We start from the raw sequence: 26051 nt of genomic DNA on the forward strand, positions 1-26051 counted from the left end.
AACAACGGTAAACTATTTCTGTTTTATTGCTAAGAAAAGTACCTGGAAGCTTCCACATAATTTCCAGAAAGCAAGACATATTTGTTGTGCTGACTTGCTTGGATTAGCATAGTATGCTGAATACCCAGGTCATTCATTAGCCACTCTCCTCCACTCTCAAGGGCCTTATCTAATAGGAAAAATCTTTTAATTTACTATATATTTAATTTACCAAGCTTACGAATCAAGCTACATATGTAACGGGATTCATGTTTCTTTTGATATTTATTTTTACTTTATTTATATATGCATATAAATGGGCCTAATGGCGGTGTTCTCGCTCAACCAAAAATCAACATTAATTAAAAATCAAATAAAAAACACGGGTATAGTTGGCACAATACACATTAGCCAGTAACTAGCCAAGTCTTCTGATGTTCCAAAAAGAAAAAGTTGAATGAACTGCAAGAGAACTGTGTCTATGATTTATGAATCCATATAAGTGTTGAACACAAGCATTTTAAAAAAAAGTGTGGATATTAAATTTCTCGGATATCATCATTTAGTGCCTCATAAAAGCAATAAGCAGCCCTGCTCCGACTGCAAAACCCCTATTCAGCACCGCGGGACAAACGCTGCCGCATTACTTCGCCACCCAGGCAAGGAAAAATGCCCGGATCAAGCCTAATAAGGAGACGTCAGGATGGACAGTGGGCGGGTTAGTAGCGTGTGTGCAACGCCCGCTTGTGTTCCTCCCACTGATCCGGGAGGACGCGCGCGAGGTGCCCAGCTCGATTTGCCTCTATCTGGGCCTTTCAGCGGCGACAACAGCAAGAAGACCTTTCCTCAAAATGCAGGTTAGCCAGATTAGACCATTTTGTCCCCAAGAAGAGGAAAGTCTCGCGTGCTTCCCTAATAGGGGCGGGATTTCGAGGGAGGGTTAGCTGCCGGGGAGGTGGGAATCAGGAAGAATGGCTTGGTTAGCTGGATTTATGCTTCATGGGTGGTTCGATTTAGCGTTGTATTTCTCAGGCTTGGCAGCTTGAAAATATGTGGACTTCAACTCTGGGAATTGAAGTCCACAGGTTTACAAATTGCCAAGCTTGAGAAACACTGGAGTAAGCTACACGTGGTGACTTTCCTGACCATAAAGAGAGGCGGTCCAAGTTTCTTTTCGCTTGCTGAGTGTTCGTTCAGCGCATGCTCCGAGACCGCTTTTCCGGGTACTGTGGATGGGTGTACAGAAGTGAGAGTATGTATTTAGACTACGAGAGCACTTATGATGTTACCTAGTTTGGATAATGAAACGTCTACAAGCAAGCAACCAACCAACCAACCAAGCTTAGAGGGCACCAAGAACCCCTCATTTCAATCCTGAACTGCATATATTCTCCTTTATTAGTGTATATTCTTCCGACTTCTAAGTTCTTGCAATAATTGCTCCTTTGCTTGGAGGAGTAGAAAGAATAAACTCTGGTTTTGTTTTGGTTTAGCTGCCTTCCTATTGTAAATGAGAGCGAAGGGAAAAGCTGAAAATTATAGCTAGATTGTAGAGAAGATGGATTGGGTGCCTAAACCCACAAACACCACTGTGTTCTTGGGCTAATGTAATTTTAATCCTATATAATGACTTTAAAATTGCAAAGTATAATTAGTAAAATGATGACCCTTTAAAGAAAAGATGATAGCAACGGAACTTCCCCCACTATTCCCAGTACTGTTTCTTAATAAGATAAATTATTATTTAGCAAATTTATATAGCTGCTCATCTCACAAATTGACTCTGGGCAACATACAACAAAACAGTTAAAACAAGTATTAACAATAATTAAAAACAAGTAAACATAAATAGAAGTAGACTGTAGGAAAATGGACCAACATTCTAAACACAACATTTATTTGTACAATGTATTAGCTGCCCATCTTACCACATGGTAACTCTAGGAGGGTTACAATATTAGAAGATAAAACTATAACATACTATAAATATAATACTATAAAAAAATCAACCTACCTAAAAAGATGGGGAGGGAGGGAATATGATGAGAAAGAGGGGGTGGGATCTGTTGTTAATCTATGAACCACCCCCAATGTGAAACCCTTCATTGGAGTCCCAGATGAACTAGCAGAACCAGGTCTTTAAGCTCTAACAGAAGGTAAAGAAGGTTAGAGCTGACCTCAGTATGGGGGAGAGGGGGATGATGGGGTTCACAGCATGCCTCTTCTGGCACAGGTGGGGCAGGCCAATCTCAGTGAGATGAGATGGTCCTTCAAGTAGCTATATCTTCTCCCTGGCTCCCTGTCACATTTTGCCATGGACCAATTGCAAAATATTATTTGCTGGTAACCTTATGGTTCAGACTACACTGATGCAGTGAACTAGAACCTTATCTCTTATAGCACAAGAAGAGGGGCAGTGCCTGTACTGTGCCTTTCTGTCTCTCATAGTCCTAGGTTTTTTTCATGCCGTGAGGCTTTAGGTTCTGCACCATATGGAGTACTTGCAGAAAAAGACACTCGCCCCCCAAACACTCATTTTTGACGTAAAGAGAACCAAGGTGGACCTATGCTACAATCTTTCCCCTGCCCATTGTAACAGGGAAAAATTCATACTATTCAAAAATGGCCTCTAATTTATATTTTGAACCCCTAAACTGCCAGCTGATGGGCCGGATGCGTCACGAGAAAACCACGCCTACCCCATTGCTGGCAATGGGGGGAAAAGCTCCGATACTCGCACGACATCACATGATGTCGCGAGTTTGACATGTCTGCCCTAAATAAAGCTTCTAACCATTACAAGCTTTATACATAAAAAGGATGTAAGTAACTTGCAGAAACAGTCCTTTGTTAGATAAATGTGACTGCTTTGTGCAAAATTGAGAGAGCTGATGCTTCCATTACAAGTATTGGTAACTTTATACTTAGTGGGGAGTAATGTGTTAAAGAAAGTTTTAAAGTTATATTTGTGTCCAAAAACAGACTTGTTGACTTTAATCAATGCATACTTGAACCCACTCTATTTGGCTTAGCATTACAAGCAGACTAGTTCATTAACATTTAATTAAAATACTGACTTAACACTTCAGCTGCCTACATAATAAAACTTGGGAAGGAAACTTGGAAGGAGACATGAGAGTTTCAGCAAAGTGCTGTTCAGGTATTCAGAAGTTGGTTTTTTCACATATTTTTTTTTTGGTTTATCAAAATATGAAATACAAAAAAAATAGAAAACTGGAGGAAAGGGAAGGAAAAGAGAAGGAAAAAGAAAGAAAATGATTTATTATTACAGCCAAAGGCCACACATAAATCAAACATCCAAATAAAACAAAACTAAACAGAACCATCACAAGAGGACCTAGCAGTACATCGCAACCAATGATGCAATCAATGGGCGACCAAGGTCTGCCTAGTTTTACAGGCAGTAGATCAAAAACAAGCTAGCTTCAGAAAACTGAATTATACTGACCTGACAATAAAAATACAATGAGTATAGTCTAAAACTGGATAAAACATGTAATAAAATCAATTATAAAAGATTATTAAAAAGATCTAAAATGATTATTTATGTTTCTGGCGAATCCCCAATGCTGCTGCAGAGAATCTAGCCACCTGCGCCGTGATCACTGCCTGCTCATCCTTAAGCAGTCACTGGAGATAAATACTTTCCGAACTACCAGGATACCTATCAATTATGGGGAGGATATGTTTTTTTCCAAATGGCTCTGTAGAAGGAACATCAAAGGAATATGTGTCCAATGGTCTCCACCTCTCCTGAGCCACAGGAGCATAGTCTTTCAGACAGTTGGTGTCTATTTGTACTTGCCGTGCAGGACGGCCGATGGAAACACATGGCACTGTGCAAGCGAGAATGCTTTCTGGTGGTTTACTGATTCCAATTTACTAAGATACCTGGCAGATGTAACCACGTATCTAATAGAGTCTGGAGCCAGAAACAGTGGACCTATACCTAAGTCTGCTTGCCTCTCGATGTCCTCTACCCTTTGACGCAAGGTTTGTTTTGCTTGGTCGTAGTCCAATTTGAGAATTGAGACTGATGAGAAGCCTAGTTTGGCAAGTTTGGACTTGACTGCCTTGATCCATGAAGAGGAAAATTTATCTTGTAGAATTAATGGAGGAAGTCCTTGTGGAAAGCAATTAAGCCTTAGCCAGATGTTTAAGAAGCTATACAGATTCTTGCTTCGACTTTTATCAATCCAGTCTCCAGGCGCAGAAGTGCATTTGGGACTCAGCACGGCATCTGGAGAATTGTTCTGATAAACTTGGATTGAACTCTTTCGAGTGGTGTGTAACACGAAGCTGAGGGTCCAAGCAAGGTCCCGTAGAGAAGCTGTGCTAGCGACCTGGCCAGAAAGAGCTTAATTGCAGCTGGAACATAGTGTCCTCCCTTTGTGCGGAAAAATTTAAGAATGGCATTCGCTGATCGTTGACCAGAGGCAGCCGTGTATTCCATGGGCTTTTTGTGAGCCGGTGGCATGGATGACCACCCCTAGGTACTTAAAAGGTGGTTACCTGCTCTATTTTGTGGCTATTTAAATACAATGTGGACCATTTTGGCCTTTTTGGAAAAGCCATAACCTTTGTTTTTCATAATTTATATCCAGTTTATTATATTTGCAATACTGGACAAGAAGAGCTCGCAAGGCTCTTTTAAGGCCAGGTGGAATCCTGGAGAGAATCACAGCATCATCTGCATAGAGCAGCAGAGCAATGCTTCGGTCACCTGTTTTGGGTTTTTTTTTTTAATTTGGATTATTTAAACATTTTACCATATCATTTATGTAAAAATTGAAGAGCAAGGGGGCCAGAATGCACCCCTGTTTAACCCCCTTTTGAGTTTCAACTGACCTCAAGAGAGACCCTTGCGTATTACACCTTACCTTGAGGGATGTTTTGGTATGTAAGGCATGTAACAGATGGAGGAGTCTGTGATCAATTGAGGCAGCTTCCAGCTTCTCCCATAGCTTAGTCCTTGTAACCGTGCTAAAAGCTGCCTTAAGATCTATAAAGGCAGCCTATAATGATACAGGTCTATCTGATGCATATTTTTCAATCAAATGATGAAGAACTAAGCACTGATCTATGGTGCTTCTCCCCTCTTTAAACCCGGCTTGTTCTTCAGCAATCAGGTTCTCAAGGTCCAGCCACTTCTTTAATTTATCTTGCAGGTGTTTGGCATAGAGTTTGCTGATTATATTTAGCAGATTATTGGTCTGTAATTGGCAGGGTTTTCTCTCTTTCCCTTTTTATAAATTGGGACCACAAGTGCCAAACCCCAATCCCCTGGGACATACCTGGTGGAGTCAATATAGGTGAATAGCACTGCCAGGACGGGCATCCACCACTCCATATTATTCTTTAGTAATTCGGCCGAAATGAAGTCAGCTCCTGGAGCCTTCCCCATCCTGAGTTGGCCAATGAGGGATTTCATTTCAGATTCTGAAACTGGAGGCCACTCAGGTAAATCCTTCATTATAGACCTTGTACTCTCGCTGGAGGGGGTCTTCATTCATAAAGGCTGCGCAGATTTTTTGAAAATTATCCTCTGTTAGGGCTCTCCTTGCCTTCTGATCAAGTTGTTGGGTTCATTTGACCTGTCATCTTGTTAGACTGGCTGTAGAGATTACAGGGATAAAATGGTCCTTGGAGGGTATCTGCCTGATAAAGGGCTTCATGTATATACACAGAGGAAGATGATCACTTTCTAAGTAAGGCAGGACTTCAAAATTTCTATATAATATACTAAGTCCATAGAAGTTAAGATGTAGTCAATAGTGCTAGTTTTGGACCCTGCCATGAATGTAAACTCGCCAGGATAGTCACCAGGCCACGAGCCGTTAGATATGAAGAAGTTAAATTTATTTGCCAACTTGGCAAGATAGAGGCCAGCATAGTTAGCTCTAATGTCTTTAAAGAGTCGTATGAGGGGAGCATTGGTTTGTATAGGGACCTCCGATGGTGGGTATTGATGCTGTTTCATGAATAATGTATAATAATCTGGTCCCAATCTGGCATTAAGGTCTCCCCCTAGTAGAGCCATGGCATTTGGGTGTTCCATGAGTTGTTTATTAACGTAGTGTTCCAACTCCAGCCATACAGCAGTGGTTTCAGCTTTTTTTAGTGAAGGCGGGAGATAAACATTAATTATCAAAAGCAGGAGTGAGTCCTGCTTGAGGAGAAGGGCCATAGCTGAATGGTTTAAAGGAGTAATAAGTGTGGACTCTGCTCTCAGGTTGGTAGAAATGAATATACCCAGCCCTCCTTTCAGTCTCCCTGGTTCTCTGCCTGGCCTTGCTTCCAGCTTATATGAATAAAAGCCATTAAGCAGGAGATCATCAGTAGTCCAAGTCTCTTGCACCAATATAATATCCTTACCTTTCAGAGGATTAGAGTGATTAAGGCCTCTGAAACGATACCACCTGGCTACATTCCATAACAGGCTTTTCTAGCACTGGCCTTCATATAGTCAGTTCAGGTTCTCCATAGGGGCACGTTGGAGGATCGTTATGGTAATTGTTATTTGATGTATTAGCTTGAGTAGTTATTGTTAATGCTTCTTTTAAATCATCCAGTCTCTGTATATAATTAGCTTGCTCAGAATCTGGCAATATATCATTAAAGTCTCAACATTTCTTCTGGCATGCTCTCAGCAGAATCAGTGACTATGAGTAACTCTCTTTGTGGATCACTTCTCTGTTTTCTCAAGGTTGATTCAGCTGCCCATGTTTCAAACTTATTAGTATGAGGTCTGATGCCGCTTGGATTTAAAGCAATAGTTCCCTCATTGAGAGACTGAACCATGAGTAGGCGCAGGTTCCCTGAGTGGAAAACACTCATAGGTTCCCTGAGCGGAAATATTGAAAAAGGGCTCAGGAAGTCCTTCATTCTAAGAAGCATTGAGGGAATTATGGACTGCTTGAAGGATAGCAAAATCCTCATACATTGCCTTCTTGCGGGCAGCCACTCTGCATGCAATAAATCAATCTGCGTGTACTCGCAGCCGAGTAGCTGGCTCAGAGACTGCCTAACAGCTTTTCTATCACTCCAACATCCTCTATTCTATCTGTTGTCATAGATTTGGAAGGCAACCTGGTTGATCTGTAAACTGAGGTTATAATGGTCACCTCTAGAACTATCTGATTGAGTGTTGTTTTCTTTGTGGATATTCTTTCCTCTCATTTATAGAAGGGAGAGAGGGGCCTATTTTCTGCTGCTTCAGTGATTTGGATGAACTCTGTGCTGTCTCCTTCTCCTTTTCCCCATTTTTGGTAATCCTGGCTTGTAGAGTTGTTAAAATGTAGGTAAAACAATGGTAGCCTGTCCAGTATATATCCTTTGTAAAAAGTCTTTGACTATTATAAAAAGTCAAACAAGGGTTAAAACAGGTTAAAATGGGTAGGTTAAAATGCAGTGTTAAAAGGTGTTAAAAAGTTAAAATAAAAAGAAAAGAAAGCTTTTACTTTTGGAGGACTTCTTTACAGCCTTTGCTGCCTGTCCACCATCTTGGCTCCTCCCCCCAAGAAAAAGACATTGACTTCCAATTCTCTTTAGCACAGTAGAAGATAATAACATAACTACTCAACTTTTTACTTCTATACAATAGTATATTGTGTATATACTAGCCAGTTCTATAGCAACAAACCTATCTAATCAGCAAAAACAAAATCAAAGTTTCCGTTTTTCCCTCCCAAGCATAATATCTGGAAGCAATTTCCAGATAGAAAAAAAAAATTAAATATATTCTCTCCTTTGGATGAAGGAATCAATTTAATCATCTCTGCTTTTCCATTCGGAGATTGTGAGCAGCTCTCTCACTTGGGTTTATTCTTGCATCTGTAATATCTCATCCCAGCATCTTTTGTTATGGTAATACACTTGATTGTAGTTGAAAGTCCAAGAAACGTTTATTTAATGTCAGTTCTTGTAAGCCAAAGTACATCTCTTGTTGCTGTTCAGTGTTTTGCTCAGTCATACTGTTACATAAAAGGATGTCCCAGAATTAATATGTTCATTTTCTTTTTTGTGTGTTTTCATACAGTCTTTCCTTCTGGTATTATCACTTGAATTTTACTTTATTGTTATTTGGCTGGTCAAGAAGAAGAGCATGTGTTAGTTTTCTGCTTCTCTTTTGACTCCATAAGAAAGAAATGCCATGAAATGATTAAGCTATTTCACTCCCGTCTGTTGCATGCTTAATGCATTTTTTAGCCACTACTGTATTGTGATTTTTCTGGCATAATGATGGTGTGGTCCCTTACATTGCTGTGTCTTTATGTTCTTTCATGTGCAAATATTTAGATGTTACTGAAAACACAACTATTGGTTGAAAAATATTGCTGTTTTTATATCTTAAGGTATATATTTATACTGCAGCTTTACTGTTTTTAGCTATTGGTTGCTTTTCTATGGTTTTTGGTTTACCTTTTTTTTTCCTTACGGTTTTTGGTTTGCTTTTTTTTTCTTATGGAAGCAAGCTGATGTTTACTCAGACAGAAGAAAACCTCCTCTGGGTTCAACTGAATTGCCTCCCTTGTTGTCTCTCTTTAAAGAGTACTATAGGATTAGTTTAAATATTTTATTAACCATGCTCTGTATCTGCAGAAATGGAAATTGGATTGTAATTATAAGGTTTGGCATTCCTTCTTGCCAGCAATCCACCATGCTTTTCAAAGGAATTTTCAAACTCTGCAGTGAAGCTGGTACAGTCTTAATGTGCAGGGAGCCGGAATAAGGTTGTCACACTGGCATCTCATGCTCTTTATCATTTTTATGTTCTAGGATCCTAATGCAGATACAGAGTGGAATGACATCTTGCGTAAAAAAGGCATCCTTCCTCCAAAAGAAAAGCTGAAAGAGCAAGAGCAGGCAGAAGAAGAAAGGGAGCAGCAGATCCTCCAGCAACAATCAGTTGGCAAGCAATCTAGTTTAGAATGCTGAATTAATGTGGAACTCTTATTACCCAGGTTCCCGGGTAATCACCTCAAAATATAGGAGCCCTCTCATTGCAAACAAGGACCTTGTTAACTTCAGTGAGGCTTGTGTACTCATTGTATTTTGGGTTTTGCATGTCTTGGGTGAAAAGGTTTCAAAATTAATTCTTGTACTTGAGAAGCAAGGATCAGGAGAAATATTCAGAACTGTTTGTGTTTCTGATGACTGGTTAAACTCAGCTGAATTTCCAACTGCTGTCTACGCTGTAGGTTGGGATTTAGTTCTCAGGATATATAATTGATAAACTTTGATCTACACATATAATTTTAATGAAATGCAGGTAATCTGCAATTTATGACTGTAATTAAGCCCAGAATTAGAGCGCTAAGTCATGCTGGTTATTAAGCCAGTCACCATGCAATCACGCCCCAGTTTACATCCTTTTTTGTGGTAGTTATTAAGTGAATCACCTTAGTCACTAAGTGAACACCACAGTATTTAAGAGAATGCTGTATTCGTTAATCCATTGTCTGCAATTAACCCTTTTTTCTTGATATAGGAAGTAAATGCCAGGTTTTGCCCCCCCCCCAAAAGACTGTGTAAACAACCATAAATACAAACAAGTTTCTGAGTGCCCAAAATATGATCACATGACCTGGGAATTGGTCATTAGAACTTCAAATCTAGGTCATAATTACCATATTTTTCGGACCATAAGACCTGACCATAAGACGCACCCAGTTTTTAGAGCAGGAAAACAAGAAAAAAATATTCTGAACCAAATAGTACCGGTATACTAAAACAGGGGTTTTCAACCTTTTCATCCATTGTACCACTTTTAGGACAAGGCAATGTCCGAGTACCACCAGTCGCCCAGCAAGGTGTCAAAAACTTGACCCCCCCCAAAAAGGAAAAAAAATGATACAGGTAGTCCTTGACTTACAATGATTCACATAGTGACTGTTCAAAGTTACGATGGCACTGAAAAAAGTGACTTATGACCATTTTTCACACTTATGACCGTTGCAGCATCCCCAGGGTCATGTGATTTACATTCAGATGCTTGGCAATCGATTCATATTTATGATGGTCACATTGTTCCAGGGTCATGTGTTTGCCTTTTGCAACCTTCTGACAAGCAAAGTTAGTGGGGAAACCAGATTCACTTAACAATCATGTTACTAATTTAATTTCTCTCCTTCTCTTTCTCTCTCTCTCTCCCTCCCTCTTTCTCTCTCCCTTTCTCTCCCTCTTTTTCTCTTTCCTCTATTTCTCCCTCTTTCTCTCTCTCCATTTCCCTCCCTTTCTCCCTCCCTTTCTCCTTCTCTCTCTCCCTCTTTCTCTCCCTCTGTATTTTTCTCTTTCCCTCTTTCTCCCTTTCTCCCTCCCTCTATTTTCCTCCCTCTTTTTTTCTCCTTGTCTCTCTCTCCCTTTCTTTCTCTCCCTCTCTCTTTCCCTCTCCCTCTTTCTCTCTCTCCCTCTATTTCTCGCCCTTTCTTTCTCCTTCTCTCTCTCTCCTTCTTTCTCTCCCTCCCTATTTCTTTCTCCTCTCTCTCCCTCTCTTTCTCTCTCTCTCTTTCTCTTTCTCTCTCTCCCTCTCCCATTGTCCCTTCCTTCTTTCCTTCCTTCCTTTCTTCCCTCCCTCTTTGTCCTTCCCTCTCCACGTTAGAGCAGTACCTGTGGAGGCGGCCCTGCGGCCCGGCTAACTCTTGCAGAAAGCAAGCTAAAACGGAGTGAGGGATATTGACAGGAACGCGAATTGGCCGATCTCGCGCTCCTGCAATCTCCCTCGGTTTCAGCTTCCCTTGCTACAAGAGAAAGCAGGCTGAAATGGAGCAAGGGAGATTGCAGCAGCGGAGATTGGCCAATTCGCGTTCCTGGCAATCTCCCTCACTCAGTTTCAGCCTGCTTTCTCTGGTAGCAAGGGAAGCTGAAATTGCAGGAGCGTGAGATCGGCGTTTCTCAGCATGTGCTGATTCACGCTCCTGGCAATCTCCCTTGCTTTCCACTTGTGGAGGTTGGGGCTGGCCATACGGATCACCTTCGGACCATAAGACACACCCTCGTTTTCCCCCCCCACTTTTTTTGTGGGGGGAAAGTGCGTCTTATGGTCCGAAAAATACGGTAGTCATAATTAGTCTTGAGAAAGTTCATTGGAATTTCAAATGGTTGCTAAACAATCAGTTGTAAGTTGGAGAGTACCTGTATAAAATTAGCAGTGAAGGTACCCTTATCACATAAATCATTTTTATATACTTCTGGTCTTTTTATAAGTAAGACATTTGGCAACTACTGTAGATTATATATATATTTTTAGTTTAAATCAAACAACTCTTGAGAACTACCCTAGGGAAAGTCAGACAAAGAATATTGTTTGTAAACAATACCCTTTGACTGAGAGCTATAAACTGTGTATCATCCTGTGTTGGTTTCAAAAAGTCATGACAATCTTAAAAACATGCCCCCATGTCAACAGTAACGAGTAATCTAGAATTCCAGAGATTTTGTTACTTGAAAAAGGCTTGCTTGCTTGCTTAATTAATTAATTAATTAATATGCCACCTTTCTCACTCTTGGAGTGACACTGGATGGCTTACAAAATGATAAAAAGATTAAAATAAGAACAATTAAAATTAATAAGAGTTAAATAGAGAATATAAACCAAGGGAACCAATAGGACAGGACTGCAGTCTTCACACTTAACCTCATCATTTACCACCAGTATAGAGTGCCCCCTCTATAACAGCTTTTCAAACTTGGCATGTTTCAAACCAAGGAGAGTAACATATTTAGGAAATCTGCCTTAGATCAACTAATAACTGGTAAGGTTGTTCATGGGACTGGAGAGATGGCCTTAGCATGTGATCTGCAGTAAGAATATTGTTTTTGAACACATTTGCTTGATTCATGGGGTGCTCTTTTCAGAGTTAAAAATTCTTTTATTGAGCAAGATTGTTCCCCTTGGCAAGAATTATAATTGCCTTTCTTATTACATGTCATTTAAAAAAGAAGCGGATGATTGCTGCCTAAAATAAGAATTGGCTCAGTAGGAGCAGTAGCCTTGTAGCAAATGAATACTTCCAGCGAGTTATTTGCAGGAGCAGAGTTAATAAGATGGCATCATTCTGAGGGCAATAACAATTAGGTTCAAATCTGTATAGAAGTGATTCACTTTCCTTTTGCAACAAGTTTGTTACAGACATGAATGTCTAGTCAAGAGAATTGTGCCTAATTTAATGAACCATCATTTTCACAGCATGGTCTATACCAGGGTTTCCTAGCCTTAGCAACTTTAAAATGCATGGACTTCAGTTGCCAGAATTCCCAAACCAGCAAGTCCACAGTTGCCAAGGCTGGAAAACCCTGCTCTATGCTAACCTAGTGCAAACTTTCTTAATGAAGTTCACCTATAAGCTAACCTGGAAGGATCTGTTGCTGCCCTGGTTTTTGGACCACCTCCCTTGCAGAGATGAGGAGCCTAGCATAACTATTAACATTTTTAAAAGCCTTAAACCAATTTTTGTTATTTAAACTATTGGTTAATATTATTGTTTTTTATTGGATTCTTTTGGCAGCTTTGACTTATACCCAATTTAAAGTAAATAATATTAGAAAGATAAGGGTAAAATACATAAGATGAGACTAAGTACAGTAAGTCCACTCCTCCTGCTGCCCTGCCCTTTGTGCTTTCTGACTTCCTGAAATAATGTTCATACTACCTGGATCCATACTAGATCAGAACCCTAGATGGTATGAACTCTAAAGCGCATTCAATAGCAGAGAAATCAAATTCTCCTTAAGGGCTTTTTGCTTTTTGCAGAGGTTGAGAGAACAACAGATAGTACAGGAAGAATGCAAGATTATGTTAGCTAAGGGACAAGATTTAGTTCTCTACGTGTGTTAGCTCCTGAAACTCATTAGAAACTCACAAAGAGGACTATTATTTATTTCTACCAATCAAAGGTCTACAGAGCAAAAGTTTTCTTGACATAACATGCAAGCTGTCTTTAAATGGCTTCTATTCATAAAATTTACATGATTTATATTCAAAAGAGATTTTTTGTGTAATTCTGTATTGTCTACGGCCTGACATTTGTCCTTGGTAAGAATTACCAAACTCTTTGTTTGTACTGATGACCCTGTATTTGTCCCATATCAGTTAAGACCTATGAAGATATGACTCTGGAGGAACTTGAAGAAAATGAAGATGAATTCAATGAGGAAGATGAACATGCTGTAGAAATGTACAGGTTAGAATATTCTGTTGAAAGTGCCATAAATAAAGATATAGTTGTAACTGGAAATTATTGTTGATACTATAAGTTATGGTAAAGAACTCTGGATTAAAAAGTAAATTTAGAAACAATCCTTGGAATATAACCTTTGAGGATCTATAAAGCAAAGGAACGCTAAAATTATGTAGATCATAAGTACAATTGTGCTCTCACTTAGCGACTGCCTTGATTAGTGACCAAGTTGCCAGTCTGAATTATAGCTAAATGAGGACTACATGTATGTGCAGATTCAGAGAAACAGTGCCTACATAAGTATAGTCTAGCAGTGAGATCACTGGCACTCAGATCTGTACAAAGCATTTGAAAAAAAAATACAATATATAGGATTGTGTGTAAACAGCATGTTTCAAATTCCTGAAACAGCCACATCTTTTGCAAGGATTGTGGATTGCTTTGGAAATTGTTCCTACTGTCTCCATGTGCATTGAGCAAAAGAGACGTGTGTATGTATGCCAGTGTGTCACAGCATATGAGAACAGAGAAGTAGAAAATTCTTTATTTAACAGATATTATAGAAGATACCTATAATTTACAAAAATGAATTAAGTGAATTACTCAAAAATTACAGTAATTTATATTATAGTTAAACCAGCCAAACTCATAAAAAGAAACAGGTATCTGGCATGTATAATAATAATAATAATAATAATAATAATAATAATAATAATAATAATAATAATAATAATAATAATAATTATTATTATTATTATTATTATTATTATTATTATTATTATTATTATTATTATTATTATTATTATTATTTGTATACCGCCCTTCTCCCGAAGGACTCAGGGCGGTGAACAGGGCAATACATAATAAAAGATAGAATACAAAAATTAAAAAGCAATTAAACCATTGTGCCCATAATAATTAATACATATTAAAATTAGATCTATTTATAAAAACCCAACCCCATCCCGTCAGACCAGGCCAGCTTGTTCGAAAAAGAAGGTTTTGAGATCGCGCCGGAAGGAGCGAAGGTCGGGGGCCATCCGGAGCTCAACCGGTAGGCGGTTCCAAAGGTCTGGTGCGCCCACAGAGAACGCTCTCCCCCTGGGGGCCACCAATCGGCATTCAGTTCACTTTGACAGTGATCTTATAAGGGACAAAATGAATGTAACAGTGAATTTTTTAAAATATTTGCTCTATAAAAGATGCATTTGAAGCTTCTGCCTTTAAATCCATAAAACACTATAAAATACATCGCAGTGTGGTGGGTGCAGGAAGACAGGGTTCCATCTTCCATGTTTGATTTCACCCCGCTGGGGACCCTTAAAAGGGTCGAAAATCGCCCCAGAGAGGCATTGAAGGAGGGGACCCTCGTTGATTGTGGAGGGGGCAGCAGCCCTTCCGCTGGATCCGAGGAAGCCCTCCAAACCGGCAGGGGAAAGACTGGCTACATTTGTGTGGCCAGTCAGAAGCTGCTGACAACCGAAGATAAGCGCTAACTAGCAATTTTTTGAGCAACATGGATGGAACTGGGTGAGACTTTATCGTCTTTTTATGACCTTAACACTACGTTCTTGGAAAAAGAATGCCCAAAGCAAAGAATGCTCCCCGATGAGAGAGGGAAGGGATGTTTTTGCCCTATTCCCTTAGGAAAAGAAAAGCAGCGAATGAATTGCTTTGGGGGAAAATAGAGAAAACTACAAGATCAATTTGGAATTAATATAGATATATAGCTTTGAAATTTGGGGACTCAAAGTACCTTTGAGACTTTTTTTTTTTAGAAAAAATATTTGAAAGTCTGTAAAATAGGCTTGGATTTGGAAAGCTGGAAGACAGTGTTACCAACATCTAGTGGTGAATCATGGCACTACAATTTGTTATGCTTAAAGGAAACTTGCCTTGAAGCCCAGACTTAGATAAGTCTGTTTGGAAACTTTCACTTTTGCAGCCTGCAGCTGGGAAAAGGGGAACAAAACCCAAATTGGGCTGCTTATCTGTGTTGGGGACCCTATTGGACTATAAAGACTACATACAAAAACAAAATGAGTGTTCCATACTTAGCCTTAAATGGTAAAAAAATCATCTTTAACACTGTTTCTGAAGCTCCCAGCTTGATATGCCAACAAGAAAATGTTAATGAATCTCAGAAAGAAATTCTTTTTATGTTGAAATCAATCCAACAGACAATTGTTTTATTTCATGATGAGACTAAAATAACGTAAATAAGATAAAAGAACAATTTTCTAACCTAAACTTACACATCCAGACAATGACTATTCAGAAGGAACTAGTATTCCAGAAAACAGAAGGAAAATTAGAAGAAATGGATCCTTTTACCCAGAAAAAGATGGAGGACCTAAAGGAAAGAATTAACAGACAGATGCAGACAAATGAAAAATTAGAAGATGCAGGGATAACACCTGAAATGGAAAAGATATCTTACTTGTCAGGATCACAGAACAAATTTGAGGATAAGGAAGAAGAGTGGATTGAACAGATGATAAATCTTTTAATGAAAAGAAAAACTGAAGGAGAAGGATGGAAGCTGTTTAATGAATATAAACGGGTTGAGTGTTCTTCCAAAAATACTTCAATCAAATTCTCTTCCTCATTCCAAACAATATGTACAAAAACAGAAGAAGAATCTAAGTGATGATATTTAGACAGTTTCAATCTGAATCTAGGCATCTGTAGTTGCGTCTGTAGAACAGGAATGTGATTTTCATCATGTACCGTAATCTAGAGAGTAGTTTTAAATATCCTTTTTTCCATTCTCTACTACCCTTAATATATATGCATTGTTTTAATCTCTCAAAATTATTTATTTTAATTTTCATCTCCCTTATATTTTGATGCATAAAGGGGAGGAACCATAGTTTATGACATAATGTGGGTTGTAAGTCTGATTACCGGGACTTCTTTAACCATCCATTGCAAAAACAAACCATATTCAGAGGATAAATGAACTAGTTGTTATAAGCAGATTGTTATCTTTTAAATATTTGCTTATAATATTGGGATAAAAGCATTGTCCCACATCCATTAAAATTGCCAAAGTTTTATTACAACGTTATATATTAGATCTCCTGCTAAATGCGGTCTGAACAAGCATTGATCATTCTGGCTAGAAATTCTGGAATTAGCAGCCCCAGGCATCTTAGAAAGATTCAGATTGGAGAAAGCTGGCTGTGTTCTGAATAACATTTTTATCTGTCTGTCTGTCCATCTCTCTCTCTCTCTCTCTCTCTCTCTCTCTCTCTCTCTCTCTCTCTCTGTGTGTGTGTGTATTATTTATATGTATATATTGATTCTATATTTTGCAGGCAGCAGAGAATAGCTGAATGGAAAGCATCTCAAGCAAAGAATATATTTGGACAAGTTTTGGAGATTTCAGGACAGGATTATATTCAGGAAATTACAAAAGCTGGCAAAAATATCTGGGTGATACTGCATCTTTACAAGCAAGGGTAAGCGAGATTTTCAAGGCTTTTTGTCTTCATGGATCATTTTTCTCTAACAGCTCTTGTTATTGTGCTACAGCATGGCAGTTGTGCTGCCATTTGCTATTCAAGGACAGGCATTAAAAGTACAATTTCCCCTTTTTATGCCTAATTCAGTTGCAAGTCAAAGAGGTTGCAAAAGAGTTTTTCGCTTATCATTGTAATTGTCTTAACCAGGTGGAAATGAGGATGGTTTCCTATTGATATGAGAGATCCTGTTAAGTTAGAGAAAGCTTGTCAATTTCTGCCTTTTCCTTTGTATCACCTTCAGTATACAAGTAATCCTCAATTTACAACCATTCATATAGTCACTGTTCTAAGTTACAATGGCATTGAAAAAAGTAGCTTACAGCCAGTCCTCACATTATCCCTATCACATTGTCCCTTAGTCATGTGATCAAAATTAGTTTGTCTGGTAACTGCCATGTATTTATAATAGCAAAAAAGGTTGCAAAATCGGGTATGACTCACTTAACCATCTTGCTTAGCAATAGAAATTCTGGTCCCAATTGTGGTTGTAAGCCGAGGACTACTTTAATAGGCAGTCTAGTGAAACTTGTAGATACCCAGATGTGTTTGTAAACAGTAACTACAAATCATGAATATTGCCCATTATGGACATTTGTTTTATTTTGCATATGGGTCTGTTTTCCTTTCTTCAAATTTAGTATTCCTCTCTGTGCCTTGATAAACCAACACTTAAGTGGGCTTGCCAAGAAGTTCCAGGATGTCAAGTTTGTCAAAGCTATTTCTACAACTTGCATACCCAACTATCCTGATAGAAACCTCCCCACAATCTTTGTCTACCTGGAAGGTGACATCAAGGCCCAATTTATTGGGCCACTGGTATTTGGAGGCATGAATTTGACGAGAGATGGTGAGTGTCTGTTTTGCAATAAACAGAATATTTTTCACACAGAAAATTGGTTGAGGTAGTCTGCCACTAAATTTCAGTCTATTCTTACTTTCCTTCCTTAAATCTCCATATCAAAAAAGTTAAGGATGCAAAAAGAAATCTCTTAAGCAAAAGAGGTTTTAGTTTTTTTGAGATGGTGGTCCTATTTTTCTTCTGCTTTTACCATTTACAGTATATGTATTCCTACATTTCCTGTTGATTGAAACTGTGCTGAGTTAGTATGGATAAATGCTGTGCTAGTTTTTAAAATTGATTGATTTGAATCTTTAACAAAAAATGTTTGGCTTCCTTTTCTCGGGAGCTGAGATTGCATCAGCATAGTAGGAAAGGCTTGTTGCATTTGGTACATCTTGGCAATTGTGGCATTGTGTATGATGCATATAACCAATGCTTTTTTTGTTGGAGAAAAACTATTAACATCAGTCCATTTCTAATACATGGTAGATAAACTATTATACAAGCAAAATGAATATACTTTTCTAACACAGAAATAAGAGTAAGTACTCCCCCTTAATGTTACCTACTTTATTTGGTTCTCTTATCCCTTCCCTTCCCCCCCACCAGTTCTTTAGTCACTTTTATCATTACATCTGTAGAACTAATCTCAGTAGAAAATCCAGATCATGCTAATTTTCCTTTTAAACTAACATAAATGAGATTGACTGATTAGGTTGCCCACAGAGTTAACTGTGATATCTGATTAACTTGTACTGTTGACTTGCTTCCATTTCTGGGATGTAAGCCAGTGTGAACATGTGCAATAAAAACCTGCTGCTACATGGAAAATGTCTGTTTTGTTGGTGTAAAGAAATAAGAAGGGAATTGGGTGTTTATGTCTTTGTGCTCTACAGAAGATGCCCCCCTCCATTCCAAACAGTAGTGGCAGTTCCAAATAAATTATAAACAAGATAAAGGAGGCGAGATGAAGTGTCCATTCTTGGCTAGCTGTAGCATGTCAGTTAATGTCCGGAAGGCTGCTTCAAGAAGTTTGTGTAGAACATAGCATTATAGTAAAAGTGGAAAAGAAAACAACAGATGGAATTGTTCAGAGGGAGAAGGAACATGGTGATACTTTATTCTTTCCAACATTGAAAGGCATCCACAATGTTTCATTTCCCCCTGTTGTTTCTCTTACATTTAGAATTAGAATGGCAAATTTCTGAGTCAGGTGCCATTAAGACAGACCTGGAAGAGAACCCCAGGAAACAAATTCAAGACCAGCTGATGACGTCCATCAAGTGCTCTGTTCCAACAAAGAGAGAAGAAAGTGACTCAGAGGAGGATTAAGACCCCACGTGCAGTTCTTTCCTGTGCCCAATTACTCAGAATTACTCTTCAATGAAACCAGAGGATTTATTGCTATAAAATAATGTGTTTTATTTCAGCCTAATGAATATCAGTGGTAGTATTCTTTCTTGAAAAATAAACTTCATTATTCATACAGGAATAAAGTAAAAGCAATTTTTAAAGTTGACATACCATTAAAGTCACTTCTGATGGACATTTACTAACAAACGTGGTATCTGCTTGTACTCTTATCACTAACTGTAGTATACTCTCCCCTCTGCTCCAGCGTCACTCTAGGGCTGGATAAAAATTGTATGATACATTTTGGAAGAGCTATATTGATGACTGTAGGCCTGTATTGATCAGATTAACCTAACCTGTTGTAGGTTAATTTTAACAAAAAGTTACCTAAATCAGTGTGTTTATCAGCATATTTATTTAAAAATCCTGAAATCAGATCAAGTACAGGTTGCCCTCAACTTACAACTGTTCATTTAGTTACTGTTTGGCACTGGAAAAAGTGATTTATGGCCACTTTTCACATGACCATTCGAGCATCTCCATGGTCAGGTGATCAATATTCAGGCCCTCGACAATTGGCATGTATTTATAACAGCTGCACTGTCCCAAGGTCAGGTAATCAATATTTATAAAGTTCCCAGCTAGCTTCTGATTAAGTCAATGGGAGAAACCAGATTCACTTAACAACTGCCTTATGGAAACTGGTTGTAAGTAGAGAACTATCTGTAAAGGAAATATAGAATAGTTTGAAAAATGAGTTTGTTCTTCCTCTTTTGTATACATGATTTAAACTTAACTTATAACAATTGTAATTATACTTGATGGGTCATTAAAAACACAATGACTTTATACTGTAGAATACATTATCTCTTCAACTTTTGGATATTTAATAATGGTCCAAAGAAATGTGCAGAAAACATTGGCTTGGATGATATCAGACTAGAAGTGAAGAGTTCGATAATATGAATATTCACTGTTGCACTGTTGTAAACTATCTTCCATTTACATTTTCTATAAATTTTAAGCATAAAATGTTTTGTTTACTGGTAAAACAAGCATACTGATGTGTTTAAATATTGTCCCCTATGCTGAAAGACCTGCAATTAGTATAGGGAAAAAAATAGGAGACATGATAGCAGTGTTCCAATATTTGAAGGGCTGCCACAAAGAAGAGGGGGGGTGTCAAGCTATTCTCCAAAGCACATGAAGACAAGACAAGAAACAACAGATGGAATCTAATCAAAGAGAGATCCAACCTAAAACTATGGAGAAATTTCCTGACAGAGCAATTAACCAGTGAACAGCTTGCCTTTAGCAGTTGTGGGTGCTCCATCATTGGAGGCTTTTTAAGAGGAGACTGGACAGCCATCTGTCTGAAAGGATATAGGGCAGTGATGGCGAACCTTATCATGAATTGCCAATTCACATTATCAAATGCTTTCTGCGCATCCAAAAACATGAATGCCATCTGTTTTTTGGGATGTGTTTCATAGTATTCTAATGTGTTTAATAAAATTCGCATATTGTCTCTAATCTGTCTTTTCGGCAGAAACCCATTTTGATCCAAATGAATAAATTCGTTTAAGAACTTTTTAAGTCTTTCGGCCATGATTGATGTGAATATTTTGTAGTCCACATTGAGCAAGGAAATCGGTCTATAGTTCTTTATTTTCTGTATTTCCGTTTCTTCCTTTGGTATCAGGGTAATGAGTGCTTCCGACCGTGAATCTGGTATCTCAGCTTCAGAGAGAAGTTCATTATAGAGTTCCAGCATTACATTGCCTAACGGTTCCCGCAATGTTCTATGTAGTTCTGCTGATAGCCCATCTGGTCCTGGTGTTTTGCCATTCTTTTGTTTTTTAATTGCTTCTGTTAATGCCATCATTGTTATTTTCCCTTCTAGCAGCTTTTTAAATTTCTCAGGTACTTTAGGTATATAGGGCAGTGATGGCGAACCTTTTAGACAACATGCCCCAAAACTGTCCTGCCCCCTGCCTGCCCGCAGGGCCACCTACCGACACCATGGCCTGCAGGCGGCCCTGCAGCACCATGGCGGCCACACCCTCTGCCCATGCCCTGCAGCATCATCTGTGTGCGATGGGGCATAAGGGCAGAGTCTGCCCGGCTGCCATGTCTTTGACATCAACTAAAATGCATGTGTGCAGTTTATATCATTACATTTTTCATTTTTTCTTGAATTTGGATTGCAAAGTGTTTGATCTGGGCTAATTAAGAGATTTTGCAATTCCTTGAATTCCAAGTAACAAGAATTTAGTTCCTTTTCTGGCAAATTCCATAACAAAGCTATAACCAAGACTGCACAAATATCCCTGTAAAAGAGACGAGGTTCAGTCCTCTCTGATCTCAAATGGACAGTTACATAGAGCAAAACAATTAAATTGAACAATGTTATTTCAGCTCTATTACGTAGTGGCAGCAAGTATGTTATTGGGAATCCCTGCGTAGGGCTGGAATCAGTTTTTAACTTACATTCTCAGTCTATATCCCAGACTCATTACTTAACAAATATTTTGACAACACAGTGTAATTACAGATTCAGAAGAAAAGCCATAGATTTGGAACAGTTGGTTTTATATATGGATTCTGATTCAAGCCCTGAAGGTTGTAGGAGTCTGGAATGGGAGGAATAGAGTTGAACTCAACCTTAGCAACTCCAAATAGATGTAGTCATGACCTCCTGATCGGGAGATTTTCCATCTTTGTAAATGAGATCCAGACAATCCAGTGCATAATTTGGGGATCCTCCTCCTCATGGATTTATAAGTCCTAACTGAACAGCAGGTGGCAGCCATGTATTGGAGGGCCTTATGTTCAGATTTGCACAAATTTGTGCACATTCCTAGCTTAGGAACTTTATTTATTATTGGGACTTATATGCCGCCCTATCTCCTGAAGGACTCAGGGCGGCTAACAACAATAAAATACAGTAATACAGAAGTTAAAAGAAAATTAAATTAATGGCCCCTGTAGAATAAATTAAAATTAAAATAAGTTAAAAATTAAAAACATAATTAAAATCCCTGTCAGTCCAGGTCAGCCTGATGGAAAAGAAGTGTTTTGAGGCCGCGGCGAAAGGACCGGAGATCTGGGGTCATCCGTAGCTCGGGGGGAGCTGTTTCCATAGGGCTGGCGCTCCCACAGAGAAGGCCCTCCCCCTGGGGTTCGCCAGCCGACATTGTCTAGCCGACGGTACCCTGAGGAGGCCGTCTCTGTGTGAGTGCACTGGGCGATGGGAAGTCGTTCCCGGCAGCAGATGGTCCTGCAAGTATCCCTGGCCTAAGCCATGTAGGGCTTTAAAGGTAAGTACCAGCACCTTAAATCTCAATCCTACCCATTGTCACTCACAACCTGATAACCTCTCATCTGGGTTATTGCAAAGTGTTTCCAGGAGTGCATTTCAAGAACACTTGGAAGCTACAGTTGATCCAGATTGCAGGAATGTAAGTGACCATGTAATACTACTATTACTTCACAAATTGCATTGGTGGCCAATTTATTTCCAGGTGAATTTAAGATACTGCTTATTACAATATAACGTTCAAGGCACAGGGGCTGGCTATTTGCTGGACCTATTTCTGATTAACTCTGCCCTTCCATAGGATATAACAACTGCACAATCTAGGTCCCTGTTACTAAGTTATGCCATGTGGTGAGTGAGATCTGTTGCCCTGAATTATCTGAATCATACCTAGAGCTGGCTGGGGAATTCTAGGAGTTGATGTCCATGCATCTAAAGTTGTCAAGGTTGAGAAATACACTCTAGAGAGTGACTACTGTATGTAAATTCACTAAATGAATAACAAAACTCATGTCTTCCAGAAATATTAAACTAGGTTTGTGCTGTTTCTTGGTGAGCAGGAATTAAGCCATCTTTAATTTAATTTAATTTAATAATTTGATTTCTATACCGCCCTTCTCCCGAAGGACTCAGGGCGGTGAACAGGGCAATACACAATAAAAATCGAATACAAAAATTAAAAAACCATTAAACATCATGCCCATAAAATCAATACATATTAAAGTTAAAACTAGTTTTAAAAACCCAACCCCATCCCGTCAGACCAGGCCAGCTTGTTCGAAAAAGAATGTTTTAAGATCGCGCCGGAAGGAGCAAAGGTCGGGGGCCGTCCGGAGCTCAACCGGTAAGCGGTTCCAGAGGTCTGGCGCGCCCACAGAGAACGCTCTCCCCCTGGGGGTCACCAATCGGCATTCTTTGATCGGCGGCACCCTGAGGAGGCCCTCTCTGTGGGAGCGCACTGGATGGAGGGAAGTTGACGCCGGTCGCAGGTGTTGCCGTAGGTAATCCGGACCCATGCCATGAAGGGCTTTGTAAGTCATAACTAACACCTTGAATTAATTGTGTATTGAGGGCATGTTTTGGATAGTAGGGATGCGGTGGCTCAGTGGGTTAGGATGCTGAGCTTGTCGATCAGAAGGTCGGCAGTTTGGCGGGTCGAATCCCAAGTGCCGCGTAACAGAGTGAGCGCCTGTTACTCGTCCCAGCTTCTGCCAACCTAGCAGTTCGAAAGCACGTAAAAATGCAAGTAGAAAAATAGGGACCACTACGGTGGGAAGGTAACAGCGTTCCGTGCGCCTTTGGCGTCTAGTCATGCCGGCCACATGACCACGGAGACGTCCTCGGACAAGCGCTGGCTCTTCGGCCTTGAAACGGAGATGAGCACCAGCCCCTAGAGTCGGAAACGACTAGCACACATGTGTGGGGGAACCTTTACCTTTACCTTTACCTTTGGATAGAATGAAGACATTTGGACTACAACTGTCTATTCCCCCCAAAGTACTAATATGCATTAAAACATTAATGTTAGTTAGTTTCAAACTTTGTCTACTACATTCTGTGATGCACTTAACTTTTCAAGCTAATGAGTGGAAGAAAAAAGGAGTCTTCTCTAATTCCTGTTAATCTCCAGAATAACAGGTAGGTTAGTCTGGTGTTCTATATTGCAAATATCTTGGAATACAAATCACTTAAATATTGTGTACAGTTGGGAATTATAAACCAAAGTATTTGGGAGGTTAGGGTGTTTGACCTTCAATGTAAAGAGCAAAAATGTGATATTCAGTTGTTTACATCCAGCTACATTAGTAATACATATGCTTCTAAATAAAAAGATTTAGGTTGTTTATTACAGTGCAATCTTATCCCTGTTTCTTGGTTTCAGCATTTCTGTATTTTTTTCTCATGTCAAATATATTGACCAACAGAGAGACTTAACAAGAAATCTCCATAGGATTCAGATGAGTTTGGTTTAATCTCACAGTATAGCAGAAACAGTAGAAGAAGAAGCAGCTAAGATCTTATGACAACCCTCAAATCCCCAGGCCTCAGGCCCTTGAATTATCTCTGGCAGTAGTAAAGAAATATTGAAGAAATTAGGTATGTCCTGAAGATGGCAATGTTTACCATGTTAAGTCCATTGTCCTCTTGAAACAATCCTATGAATATTTATTAAATGATAGACTTTCTCCAAATGCCAAGTTGGCAGAAAGCTATACAGAAGTGACAGGCAATCTGCTATTACCAGTGTCTACTCTGTGTCTGTTGCTTATGTTCCAAGGAATCACTCCATTACTTTTTCTCCAATGTAATGGATAACAAAGCCTAATAGATTTTGTGTAACTTAAGTTCAATCCTTGGATGGCATTGGAATAACAAGGAAAATACTACTTTAATGCTAGAGAGAGCTAAGGTCTACTTAAGTCTGTCTCATTCTTGGGCTGTTATTCTTGGGGGTGAGTTCAAGGTAATGTGGAGACAATGCAGAAAACTCGGGTTGCTAGGCCATATTTGTGTCATGGTTAAGTGCAAATGGGCAAGAATACACAGTAAACAATATGTCACATTAATTTGCAGCAGTTCATGATTCATGATTCATGATTTTTAAAAAGTGTATCAGAAAATTCAGTGTTTGGAGTAATTAGTATTGTTCAGGATGATTTGCAATGTAATTAAGTCCCCATGAATGTATATCAAAATTTAAATTGTTGCATACTTAAAACATGGAATATAAGTATAGGGAGAAACAATTTTCTTAGAATATTTTTATAGAATTTTTAATGATCCCTGAACCCTTTTTGAACGGCTAGATCTCTTATTTATAAACAAATTATTTGCTGGGGTATTCAATATGTATCAATGGCAGGTATTTTCTACCTTGATCAACCCAGGAGAAAATTAAAAAAATCAAGGTGGCACTAATTTTTGATATATTTCTTTATTCTGCCCAGCGTAGCACTTGGCTTTCTTTCCAAGAGCTCAAGAGCCTTGGTGGAGCAGTGGGCTAATTCCTCCTTAAGTAACACCAGCTGCCTGCAATTAGTGCAGGTTCGCATCCCACCAGGCTCAAGGTTGACTCAGCCTTCCATCCTTCCGAGGTAGGTAAAATGAGGAACCAGATTGTTGGGGGCAATAAACTGACTTTGTAATAATGCCGCTTGGGGGGGGGGGGTGAAAGCCCTAATAAGCAGGCATATACATAGAATGAAGGCTATTGCTAAGCACATTGAGTTGTGCTTTAGATTGTAAGCCGCCCTGAGTCTTCGGAGAAGGGTGGGATATAAATGGGATTAAAAAAAAAAGTAGAGCCTTTGGCCACCAAGGCTGATAATTATTCAGACAGGGCAGGATTTCCTCATAGGGACACCATAAAGTGTATGACTGGTAGAAGAACACTACATTTTTCTAGCAATAAATCAAAATAGGAGGAGCGAAGTGTCACATTTCTCATATTGGCCATGGTTCTGATCGGAGCTGGATTTCCCTAACATTTAAAAAGGGGAATGTGATACAGATCTGCAATTCCAATTGTAAGTTGTCACAGTTGTCAATCAGGTCATCATGTGACCTGCTTAACTTTATGACCTTTTTCACAGAAGTCATTAAGCATACTTCATGTTAAATGAACCTACAGGTGAAACTCGAAAAATTAGAATATCGTGCAAAAGTTCATTTATTTCAGTAATGCAACTTAAAAAGGGAAACTAATATCTGAGATAGACTCATTACATGCAAAGCAAGATAGTTCAAGCCGTGATTTGTCATAATTGTGATGATTATGGCTTACAGCTCATGAAAACCCCAAATCCACAATCTCAGAAAATTAGAATATTGTG

At 39.1% G+C, this 26051-nt stretch overlaps 1 protein-coding gene across 1 annotated transcript; it reads left to right on the forward strand.

Annotated features, from left to right (window-relative positions):
* Positions 1-730: 730 nt before the first annotated feature.
* On the forward strand, positions 731-20913 carry PDCL3 (phosducin like 3). Its single transcript, XM_083362723.1, has 6 exons — positions 731-836; positions 8779-8911; positions 13091-13181; positions 16499-16642; positions 17344-17552; positions 18733-20913. The coding sequence occupies exons 1-6, from the start codon at positions 831-833 to the stop codon at positions 18876-18878; spliced, it is 729 nt and encodes a 242-aa protein (XP_083218849.1). The 5' UTR covers positions 731-830; the 3' UTR covers positions 18879-20913.
* The last annotated feature ends 5138 nt before the right edge of the window (positions 20914-26051 follow it).

This window comes from Vipera ursinii, assembly GCF_947247035.1.
Source record: "Vipera ursinii genome assembly, chromosome: 4".
Lineage (NCBI taxonomy): Eukaryota > Metazoa > Chordata > Lepidosauria > Squamata > Viperidae > Vipera > Vipera ursinii.

Excerpts from the sequence above, each read along its gene's own strand:
- PDCL3 (XM_083362723.1), top strand. Across the intron at positions 8,912-13,090 it reads CCTCCAGCAACAATCAGTTG|TTAAGACCTATGAAGATATG; the intron begins GCAAGCAATCTA and ends GTCCCATATCAG. Across the intron at positions 16,643-17,343 it reads CTGCATCTTTACAAGCAAGG|TATTCCTCTCTGTGCCTTGA; the intron begins GTAAGCGAGATT and ends CTTCAAATTTAG.